At 44.0% G+C, this 12417-nt stretch overlaps 1 protein-coding gene across 2 annotated transcripts in view; it reads left to right on the top strand.

The window, feature by feature from the left end:
• ITGA3 (integrin subunit alpha 3) overlaps positions 1-12417 on the top strand; it is a 98507-nt gene that overhangs the window by 40168 nt on the left and 45922 nt on the right. For both annotated transcript variants that reach the window (XR_013390438.1, XM_077917366.1), the window contains exons 2-4: positions 3991-4118; positions 5879-5961; positions 11444-11693. Coding sequence is in view for 1 of the 2 variants with exons in the window: in XM_077917366.1 (XP_077773492.1) it covers positions 3991-4118; positions 5879-5961; positions 11444-11693 (461 nt within the window). In the remaining variant the exon portion in view is untranslated. The remainder of the gene's footprint in view (positions 1-3990; positions 4119-5878; positions 5962-11443; positions 11694-12417) is intronic.

A 12417-nucleotide genomic window follows, 5' to 3' on the forward strand; every position in this document is an offset into this window, starting at 1 on the left:
ATTCCTGCATTGCTGGCGGTTGGACTAGATGACCCTGGTGGTCCCTTTCAACTCTATGATTCTGTGAATGCCTATTTTGTCCTTGTAGATGCAGGTTGGCAGTAGGTAATGAACCTGTACCTAATAATGGAGCATCTAGTTGTACCTATTTACCTGGCAATATATTTTGCTCAGTTTGGCATGCAAACCAGGCCGTTGAGTTCCACAGTTAAACGATGCCCTGGGAGAATAAATACTTCTTGCTTATATATTGTTGCAGTCCCCAAGTAGTGATACATTCCGGAGATCTGGGAATTTGCTCCCTGTGGATAAGAGAGAACTGGAGAATTAAGAGGCCTTTGCAATGTTGCATGACATATACAAGAATAGCCGACATGGAGGCATAAGGCAATTTTGGGACCCCATAGCAGATCCCCACAGAGCAGGGAGCCCAAATTTGGCATCTCCCACCTCTCGCCTACCGATGTGCATGATTGCTGCAGCATCCCCTGCTTGGCACCCAGTGTGGGCAGCCTGGTTGCCCTCCCCTAAATCTCCCTCTGCAGGGAACCCCAACTATTTGGGGCCCATTTGGAAATGTGAAATGAGGCATGCAGCTGCCAGGGAAGGGGTTAGAAAATCGATTCATTCCATGATTGTCCTTTTAGAAACAATACAAGAATGAAAATTCAGGTTGTCCTGAGGAATTTGCACGTCCCCAAATTTTGCAATGTGCTTTTCCAACCAAGTGTGTACACAGATGCGTATACTTAGGGTGAAAGTTGCATTGACGTACGTGTTAGTGGAAACAGCAGACAAAGAAGGACAATGAAGGATAACTGCTTTGCAGAAATGGATCTATCAGGAGAAACCTGCACTAAATTGCTAGTGAATTTTCACAAGGACTTCCAAAAAAATTGCAAACTCATTAAGAAATGTGGAAGACCAAACCTAAGGTTGGTAAAATGAGAAACTGAGGGGAACCAGAACCCCAGTGACTGGTCATGAAGTGGGTGCTATGGGAGTTTGGTAAGGACTAGTAACTTGCTCAAGAAATTGAGTACAGTGGAACTTAGGTTTTCGAACGTAATCCATTCTGGAAGACTGTTCGAGTTCTGAAACATTCAAAAACTGAGGCCCAAAGGGCGGTTTGCAAATCTAATAGAAAAAATTGAGAAAAATACAGTGGTACCTCAGCGGAAGCCGTTTGACTTCTGAGGCGCATTCAAAAATGGAAGCATTTACTTCCAAGTTTTCGGCGTTTGGAAACCGAAATGTTAGCCAACAGAGACATTTGAAAACCGAGGTAGCACTGTAAAAGGCAGAGACCTAAATACCAGCGCATATTTTTGGCCCATGCGTAGCACACTAAAATGCTAATTCTACATCCAAACTGTCTTTTACCTGTGCGCCCTCATGCACCTATTCATACCCTCTCTTGTTCATGCACATACATCCCATCCATCCATGGCTTTTGTGCTTAATGCTTTCCTCCCACCTGCCACTGTGAAATGTTCCCTTGGCACATTCTTTTGCTTTCTTTCCCCTGTCTAGTGTGAGAAGTACCTTGCCCACAACATTGAAAAAATACAGCTGTGTTTTTAGAGTGCGGTGGAACGCACACCCCAGCTGCCTCTGTGCCAGGATAGAAGTAATATTTTGCTGGAATGGAAGAAGCCTCTCCGCACAGAGGACTAGCTACTTTGACAGGCTAGCTGATGCCGCCATAGTTTCATGCCTGATCAAATTAGATATGAGTTTAAAGATTGAGGTGGGCAGCCTCCATCCCATGGGCCAAATACGGCCCTCCAAGACGTTTCCCTCTGGTACCTCAGGACTCTCCCAACAGCCTCCCCTCAGTTACATCTCTTACCATTCCTTCTTCTTACCCTCCGTGAATGTTTTTTTTGCCTGACTGGAATGTGGTTTGCTTTTAGAGCTTTCAATTTTGCGTTAATTTTTTTTTACTTCCGTTTTGAGCCACCTGGAGCTTTACCAAAGATCAGGAGGGATTAAAATGTTCTTTTTAAAAACAAATGCGGGGAGGAAGGAAGAGCAGGCAAAGCGCGCTGCTCCAAATGGAGGCGGTTTGGAGGTCAAGTTGCTGGTGCGAAGTGGTATTTGATTTCCAAAATAAGAAGTGCTGAGTTTCAACTTGCTTGGAAGTTCCGCTTTCTGAGCTGTGAGCTCTTTCCTGGAAACACCAGTCACGGATCAGCAAGGAGGGAAAGGCACCCTACTTGGACCCAAAAGCACTTTTCATCTCTCTCAAAACATAGAATCATAGAGTTGGAAGAGACCACAAGGGCCATCGAGTCCAACCCCCTGCCAAGCAGGAAACACCATCAGAGCACTCCTGACATATGGTTGTCAAGCCTCTGCTTAAAGACCTCCAAAGAAGGAGACTCCACCACACTCCTTGGCAGCAAATTCCACTGTCGAACAGCTCTTACTGTCAGGAACTGACATGAACTGAGGTGGAAGAGACCTAGCATTAAAAAAACACACCAAGAATTTGTTGTGATGAGCAGTTGCCCAAACTAAGCCCCACAGTGACCAGGTGTCTGGAGAAACCATTTTATGACTCTCCCTGGTTCAGCCACAGCGCTCTGGAAAAAGACAAACTTCTGCATCATGGACTGCCTTTCCTTGCAGGTTTTTAAAGCAGAGGCTGAACGGCCATGCGACAGGGATGTTATTTTCCATTTAATATTATACATTCACAACACCATTATCCACTTTGCCGCCCTGGCTCTCTAGAGCCTATCAACTTCCTTCCCTCCCGCCTCATAGCTTTTGAACGGAACCTCTATATCATTGCATTTTGTACGTTTTCCAGTTCTAATTGCACTCATTACAGAATGGATCAAAATTTAAATAAAGATAGAAAGATAGAAAATTTCTTATTACAGGTCTTCGGACAACCCTGCTAGTGATGTTAATTGCTTACAATAATCAATAATCAGATATCATATAAATTTATATAATAATAATAATTTATTATTTATGCCCCACCCATCTGGCTGAGTTTCCTCAGCCACTCTGGCGTTCCCAAACGAGTGTTAAAAACAATACAGCATTAAATATTAAAAACCTCCCTAAACAGGGCTGCCTTCAGATGTCTTATAAAGATAGGATAACTGCTTATTTCCTTGACATCTGAAGGGAGGGCGTTCCACAGGGCGGGTGCCACTACTGAGAAGGCCCTCTGTCTGGTTCCCTGTAACCTCACTTCTCGCAATGAGGGAACCACCAGAAGGCCCTCGGCACTGGACCTCAGTGTCCGGGCTGAACGATGGGGGGTGGAGACGCTTCTTCAGGTATACAGGACCGAGGCCGTTTAGGGCTTTAAAGGTCAGCAGCAACACTTTGAATTGTGCTCGCAAACGTACTGGGAGCCAATGCAGATCTCTCAGGACTGGTGTTATGTGGTCCCGGCGGCCACTCCCAGTCACCAGTCTAGCTGCTGCATTCTGGATTAATTGCAGTTTCTGGGTCACCTTCAAAGGCAGCGCATTGCAGTAGTCCAAGTGGGTGATAACTAGGGAGATAATTTACTCCAATTCTTTTGGAATACTTGATCGTGCTGGTTTTGGATTTTTTCTATCAGCTTCCCCAGTTCTGCAAAGTCCATCATCTTCATCTGCCACTCTTCTTTCGTCGTTACTTTTTGTTGTTTCCATTTTGGGGCTAAAAGAATTCTTGCTGCAGCATACATAAACAGTCTTTTATCTTCCCATGGTATCGCTTCACCCACTATACCCAGTAAAAAGACTTCTGGTTTTTTAACAAAAGTGGTTTTTTTAAAAGTATTTTGTTAAAAAAATACTTTTGTTAAAAAACCCAACTCTACAATTCTATGATTCTGTGAAGTTTTTTTTCCCAAGACGGGAATGAGCATACCATCTCTTCCAAAGTATGTTGCAGCCGTGGTTTCTCATTGTGAGCAACTGCTCCCCTTCCACCAACTCTAATTCAATAATTATTATTATTTATTCTCCCTTTCTTCAGGCTGCTTGCTGGAGCTCCTCGCGATACAGCTACAGGGATGGAGAACGCCACGCGAATGGGTGCTATGTATGCTTGCCCTCTGACAGCGGCCACTGATGACTGCGAGAGGGTCGACATCAAGGTGAAAAGTACGTGGGCATGTGCAAAGGAGAGCCCCTCACTAGGGCAGGTTGCAAAGTTACGGGAAGAACAGAGGGACTGGGCTAGAGATCTCATGGTGCATCCACAATCTGTTAGATTGCAGAGCGAGGTGTTTTTTGGGCTCTCACCACCCACAGGAAAGACAGCACAAACTCTTCTGTCTCTAATTTTGGAGAGCCTTTATTAGGAGAAGGACCAACCCGAATGTCGCAGAACTGTGGCCAGCTTTTGGTTCTCCATCAGGCGAAATGTTCTAGGGTGAGGAGACTAGGAAAAGTTTTTTTAAAAAAGAGGACAGAGAAAAGTACAGAAATTAGACCGGATGTTGTAGCCGTGAGATCAGCTTGTAGACTCGGTTCCAAGATGGACATTGCAGATTGGCTATACAGAATGGGTGGATCTGGCTGGTGCAGTAGGCAAAAAGGGTGAATTGAAGCCAATCTGTATCATATTAGATATTGTTTGGAGAGATGCAAGTCTCAGAATGTAAAGTACAGAAGAGGGCTTTCTCTGTGGCAGCCCCCAAACAGGTGGGCTCACTCCCTGTAAAAGTGCACCTGACATCATCATTATCCAACTTTTATCTCTTCACCTTTGACAGCTGAAAACTATTTTTGGTGAAATGATTTCCTTTTGCGGAAATGGTTAATTAATGTATTGTTTTTTGTATTTACTGTTGTTTTTATTTGGTTTTAAACTGCATTACTGGTGGCATTGTAACCTACACTGAGACTTTCGGGTGAAATATGAGTAATAAATCTAATAAAATGATGATGAAGAAGAAGATGATGATGATGATGCTGGATATATTTTTCAGCTACAGTCTTTCCACATAGGGAAGGCTTCTGTTCCCCATTTATATAGCAAGCATCTCAGGTACCTCGCAGGGAAGTTGTGAGGGCAAATGCAAAGCAAACAGCAGAACATTTATTATTATTATTATTATTATTATTATTATTATTATTATTATTATTATTATTATTTTCTGGAAAAAAATGTTTAGGGGTACTCTCATTTTCCTACTCATATTGAAATACTTCCCCTCAGCGAGGCCAAACTTAGATTCACAAAATGTTTAGGGGTATGAGTACCCCTGCATCCCCCCCAGAAAAAAACCCCTGATTATTATTATTGCAAATGAAGTTTCCAGATAAAACTTGCTTGAAGTTGCTTATCAATTATCAGGATATCTCTTTGCTCTGTAGTGCCTAAAGCTTTGATTACTGATTTCAAACAAGATCCATTCATATGTGATTTTTATCTTCCTTCCTTCCTTCCTTCCTTCCTTCCTTCCTTCCTTCCTTCCTTCCTTCCTTCCTTCCTTCTCTCCTCTTATATACTGCTTATATTTCAGAACAACTTCCAAGCAGTTTATAACTATTAAATTAATCCATAATTAAACTATACAATAGTATCTGTCTTTCTGCAGCTATGAAAACTGCATCCCTTTTGTGTGTGAAGCCTAGGTCTGAAGAACTTGTAGCCCTTCAGATGTTGGACCACAGTTTCCATGCTGGCTAGGGAGGTTGGAATCTGGGTGGCCACAGATTCCCCACCTGTGCCTTAAAGGACCTGGCAATGATCCTTTGCACATTTATGGGGGAGGAAGTCCTATTCCACTCAACGGCACTTACTTCTGAGTAGGCATGCATAGGATTGCATGGCAGGGGTGTTTGGAACATGGTGGGAAGGTGGATTGTGTCCTAACTGCATTTCTCCCTTTTTTGCCCCTCTGTTCTCCCCACAGGCGACCCCCACAGTAATATTGTCGAAGACATGTGGTTGGGGGTGACGATAGCAAGCCAGAGAGAGTCTTCTGGGAGAGTGATGGTGAGTAGTTTGTATTTATGGGGCAGGGAGCATTTCCATGGCAGGGATGGGGAACCCGGGGCTGCCTGGATGTTGTGGAGCTGCTTCTTCTTTGGCGATCACTCGTAGACAAGTAAGATTGTCTTCCATGAACACGGTTTTAAAAGTGAGTCTGTAAGTGGCTGTGGAGGCCAATTCTGGATCCACACGTCCTTCCACAGTGGGGACATAGGTTTCCGGGCAGGAGTCGATCACGGTGAGGGTTTGCCAAATGTGCCTTCCTCTTAGCGCGTTTCTCCCTTTTGTCCTGAGTTCAAGCATCTTCAAAGCCCATGACACCTTTGGTAAAGGCTGTTCACCAACTGGAGCGCTCTCAGGCCAGTGTTTCTCAGTTGTCAGTCTTTATACTACATTTTTAAGAGTTGCCTTGAAAGAGTCTTTAAACCTCTTTTGTTGACCTCCCGCATTACGCTTACCATTTTTGAGTTCGGAATAGAGTAGTTGCTTTGGAAGACGATGATCAGGTATCCCCACAACACAACCACTCCAACAAAGTTGATGTTGAAGATGCATTGCTTTGACATTGGTGACCTTTCCCTCTTCCAGTACACTTCCTAGGTGATGTGCAAAATACCATCCATCTGTTAAAATGCTGTTAGGATGGCATGCCCAGTCCAAGGTGGGTCAGAAGCTTTTGGCAAAAGTACATGTTACGCTTGGCATGAGTCTGTCTCCCCAAAATGGCCTGCCAAATACAGTTCCTTTCCTCTTCCCTGTTAAAATGAAGGATGACCCCTATTGGCATTCATTTTTCTCCCATATTTGCTCCATTGCATTGGTTCTCATGGGCATTATAGCTCTAAGGGTGGATTGAAAATGGTAACACTGTTTTCAGAGTTGGCTCCTATGATAGAACCATAGGCTATAACATCCATGACAGAGGGCCATGGCACGTCTGCACATTCATGGCTGAGGACGGGAGATGGCACATCAACTACATGAAATATTCTTCGCATTGATTTTAAATTGCATTTAAAAAATATATTGTATTGTACAGTGGTACCTCTGGTTACATACGCTTCAGGTTACATACGCTCCAGGTTACACACTCTACTAACCCAGAAATAGTACCTCGGGTTAAGAACTTTGCTTTAGGATGAGAACAGAAATCGTGCTCCGGCTGCGCAGCAGCAGCAGGAGGCCCCATTAGCTAAAGTGGTGCTTCAAGTTAAGAACAGTTTCAGGTTAAGAACGGACCTTCGGAACGAATTAAGTACTTAACCCGAGGTACCACTGTATTTCTTTTCCTTTTTTAATTTTAATTTTTATTATTAGTTTTATTAAATATTACAAGGTAAATAAAACAGAAAAATCAAAACAAATTCCATGCATAACAATATAAACACAATTGTCTACATATTTACCAAATGCAGACTAAAGAAGAAGAAAAAAGAAAAGAAAGAGGAAAAAAGAAAGGAAAAAAACCTACTTTCCATAATCAATAGTACCAAATTTATACTTTAAACATTACATTTTAAAAATCCTAGTTAAAATATTATAAAAGACTTCCACTGCATTTACCACACGTCTCTTAATTTCTAGTTCACCTTTACATCTGTTCTTCAGTCACTTCCTTTCCTTAAGTTCTTTCAGAGTCCATCAATTCTTTGTATTCTTTATATTCTTCACAAGGTTAGTCTAAGCACAACCAAACTTTCATATTTGAGCCCTGCTTGTGTAAATATTCGTTTAGACAATCCCATAAAGATATAATAATAATAATAATAATAATAATAATAATAATAATAATAATAGTAATAATAATACTACAGTGGTACCTCGGGTTACGTACGCTTCAGGTTACATACGCTTCAGGTTACAGACTCCGCTAACCCAGAAATAGAGCTTCAGGTTAAGAACTTTGCTTCAGGATGAGAACAGAAATCGTGCTCTGGTGGCGCAGCAGCAGCAGGAGGCCCCATTAGCTAAAGTGGTGCTTCAGGTTAAGAACAATTTCAAGTTAAGAACGGACCTCCGGAACGAATTAAGTACTTAACCCGAGGTAAGGTAAAGGTAAAGGTACCCCTGCCCGTACGGGCCAGTCTTGCCAGACTCTGGGGTTGTGCGCCCATCTCACTCAAGAGGCCGAGGGCCAGTGCTGTCCGGAGACACTTCCGGGTCACGTGGCCAGCGTGACATCGCTGCTCTGGCGAGCCAGAGCCGCACACGGAAACGCCGTTTACCTTCCCGCTAGAAAGCGGTCCCTATTTATCTACTTGCACCCGGGGGTGCTTTCGAACTGCTAGGTTGGCAGGCACTGGGACCGAGCAACGGGAGCGCACCCCACCGCGGGGATTCGAACCGCCAACCTTTCAATCGGCAAGCCCTAGGCGCTGAGGCTTTTACCCACAGCGCCACCCGCATCCCTTTTACTTAACCCGAGGTACCACTGTAACAAATATTGTATTGTATTTCATTGTATTGCGGTATACAACATATATACAATGCTGCACAATATACATGAAATAAAAGATGCATTCATAATACAACTAAAAATAATACAGAAACTAAGTGCATTACAAATTCCACAAGAGGTGGGAAAATCAATAAGTGGACCACCAAGAACCTCTGTAATTTCCAAGTTTTGGGAACCACTAAGAACCCCACTTTTCTTTCCTGCTCCTTCCCAAATATTGCAAGCAGAATAAAGCTGCCTCTATGCACATCCATAAGATCTTCAGGAACCTGCTACTAACTGGCCCTCTGTTTCCTGGTACATCTTAGATAAGATCCTCCCGACTTCTGCCCCAAAGCCCTTCGCATCCTTGAATCTTTCCCAGTAGCTATTTTGATCCTCTGCTTCATCAGCGCCTTTAAATGGTTTAAAAACAAACATAAAAACCCCCACCAATCTCCACTGGCATTTGCTGAAATTCAAGAAATAGCTTTGGGCAGTGGCAGCCAGACGGCCAGGCACCTTGGAGATCAGAATGCAGGTGCCAGTTCTTTTTTGCTTTATAAGAAAATGCCAGCGGTAATTCCTTTTCGGGTGGGTTTAAGTTTCTTGAGAAGCTTGCTGCCTCTATTCCATTCCTTTCCCTGGCTTATTGGATACATTATTAGTTTTGTCATCCACTGTCTCCATTGTGGTCCCTTGCAGCTAATTTTATCCTGGGTTCGGCCAGGAATTTGTTTTCCTTGTCAATCACAAGTCCCAGAATACTCTGAGTTTCTCTGAGCATGTACAGAGCGCTCTTGACAACATCGTGGAATTAGAAAGCATCCAGCGAAGAGCTTAATTTGAGCACAGGGTTCAGTCAGAATTAGCCTGTTTGCAATACCGGTGGTCAGCCTGGTAGCATACAATGAGAGAAGAGAGAACCTGTAAGCATGCGCAGAGTGCCTATCCCTTGCTACTGAATAATCACAGCCAGCTCAGGATGGGAGTTGTGATGGCCAGAGCCGTTCGATGATCAGATTCACTTGGAAGGTAGTGGGCTCTGGAGCTGCGAATAATAATAATAATAATAATAATAATAATAATAATAATAATAATTTCATAAATAAAATTTATAAATAAAAATATTTATACCCCGCCCTCCCCAGCCAAGGCGGCTAACAACCAATAATAAAAACAAGTTGAATGAATACAACTTAAAAACAAGATTAAAATACAACATTAAAACATTTAAATGACTATCAGACTTTGGAAAGCTGGTACCACTGAATCAGGTTCATAAATTTGTTGGATTAATTAAACTAATCTCAAGGCTTCAGAGAATCCTATCCCTTCCCACAATGGGATGCCAAGAAGCAAACAACAACAACAACAACAACAGGAGCTCTTACCAAGTGGTTTATTCAATAGTCACAGAGAGAGACAAAGGAATGCAGTCTCTCTTAGATAATGCTGTTGCTCCAAGTAAAGTCCCACCCCCTCCATCTCATCTCACCTACATCACCCTTGTGTTGGTTGATCTGTGTTTTCTGCCTCTGAGCTTTCTCTTCTGCTACCCCCCAATGCCCTGCTGGTCCTAGGAGAAGGGGGGTCAGGAATATTCTCCAAGGACACTGAGTCTGTCGGCTGTCTCTCCCCTGGTGCTTTTTCTTCCTGCTGTTCCTCTTCCAATATTTCCAAGCTCCTCCCCTCTGCACCCTCTGAACTATGCCCTTCGGCAAACCACTGTTCTAAATCTATACTGTCCTCCTCTTCTGGGGAAGGTGCAGGAAGTGGGGACGGGGAGTTCCCACCATTCCTCCTCAGTCCAGCCCCTGACAACTAAATAGTTTCAATTGAACTCTGAATAAATGTGCAATTGCCATATTTTCCCATGTATAAGACTAGGTCCCCTCCCCCTAAAAAATAATGTCAAAATTTAGGGGGCGTCTTATACACGGATAGTGTCTCTCCCCCCCCCCCCATTTTCTTAAATCTGAGTTTCCCAAAATAGGGGGCATCTTATACATGGCGGCATCTTATAGACGAAAATATACGGTAAATGCTCCAGCTTTGAATTTCGTTGTGTCGTTATCTTCTTTAGTGAGTCGTGCAAACCGCTGTTCTGAATGATACTCTTTATAGGGTAGGGGCCACTGGGAATAAATTTAGGGAACTAAGGGAAAGGTGACCCAAAAATGTTTGGGAACCTTAGGCTATGGAAAGGTTTTCAGTGCTAAAGCTGAGTATGCACGGACCATGCATACATATCTCCAAAGTACCTGGAATCATGGGTATGGCATACCCTCCAACCGTCCCTATTTTCCTGGGGCATTTCCAGAATTATAGGAGCCATCTGGGCTTCTGAATTTGATCCCAGAATGTCCTGGGGGTGAGCTAGAGCTTGCAGCAGTGCCGTGATCTTGCGTGAGCCAGCTGACTCACACAGCACCGACAGAAACACATCCCAATTGCTGTCAAGAGAATATTGAAGGCTATGGAATGGACTTAGAAAGGCAGAAAGTGTACTGAGTTCAGCCTACACTCAAGTAGGATCCCGGCAGAGACACATGCCCGACTGGCATGTTCTCTCGCTCCTGGTCAATCGTTCAGGAGCTCCAAGAGCTTTCTTCAGCCCAAACATCACAGCGACCAATGCCAACCGACACCAGCACACTTAGGGATCCGCAGATTTTGCGCAACTTGCGTAACAAAACTCAGCAACTCAGCATTTTGGCTAATCTACTTTATTTACATATAAACACACACGGATCACTGCAACATGGCTCCCTCTCTCTCTAGCATCAGATAGCAAAGAGAAAAAAGAACAAAGGACAACAGTCCCACTTCATGGAACACAGTAACACAAACATCCTGTCTTCGTCACTTCCCACTCTGTGGAGTTAAAACATATACCGTCATGAATGACAACAATCCCATGACTGCAATCATGGAGCAGGAATTCTAACAGAAAGCGTGCCTTCAAGGAAAGGCCGGAGCCTCACCCCACCCCCACCCCACCTTGTTTCGCCACAAACTAAAGCCTTGTCTGTTTGACTTTGCTAGGCTTGTGCCCACCGGTACACCCGAGTCTTGTGGGCTGGCAACGAGGACCAGAGGCGCATGGTTGGGAAATGTTACGTCCACGGAAACAACCTACAACTTCAGGAGCAGGATGAATGGCAGCATTTCCACAACGAGATGTGCAACACCAACAGTGACTCGGACGTAACGGGCATGTGTCAGATGGGCATCAGCGGCGGCTTCACCGCCAACAGCATTTATTTCGGAGCCCCTGGTGCTTTCAACTGGCAAGGTTTGTGACACTTCCTCAGCCCCTCCTTCCTGTGTCGCCATGTAAATGTGTGGCTTAATGGGTTAATGCAGCCAGAGACGAAACCAACCAGGCGGGAAATTGCCAAAAGCACATTAATTCACAGAATTCGTTCACAGAATCCCTTCGACTTCCGAAACGTTCGACTTCCAAAGCGCAGCTTCTGATTGGCTGCTGGAAGCCCCTGCAGCCAATCGGAAGCCCCGTCAGATGTTCGGCTTCCAAAAGAATGTTCGAAAACCGGAACACTCACTTCACCCCATTTACACATTTTTCACCTGTGGCCCCCTTGGAATATCCTGGGGGGGGGCAGGGGTCCATATGGGTGGGGAACACTGAACTAGACTGTTTTTTGGACTACAGTTCCCATCATCCCTGACCACTGGTCCTGCTAGCTAGGGACGATGGGAGTTGTAGTCCAAAAAATGGCTGGAGGCCCAGGTTAGGGAAACTCTGAACTAGAGATTTATTTATTTATTACAGTGGTGCCTCGCAAGACAAAATTAATTTGTTCCGCGAGTTTTTTCGTCTTGCAATTTTTTTCGTCTTGTGAAGCACGGTTTCGGAAAAGTTTTGGAAAAGCTTCAAAAATCACCAAAGTCTTCAAAAACCTCAAAAAAGGCTACTACACCGCGTGCTATGAGTTGCTCCTCGAAGTCAAGTCGCAACTGTATTAACAGTTTTAAGAAAAAGGAAACAAACTTGC

The sequence above is a fragment of the Podarcis muralis genome, chromosome 13 (genome assembly GCF_964188315.1).
Source record: "Podarcis muralis chromosome 13, rPodMur119.hap1.1, whole genome shotgun sequence".
Classification (NCBI taxonomy): domain Eukaryota; kingdom Metazoa; phylum Chordata; class Lepidosauria; order Squamata; family Lacertidae; genus Podarcis; species Podarcis muralis.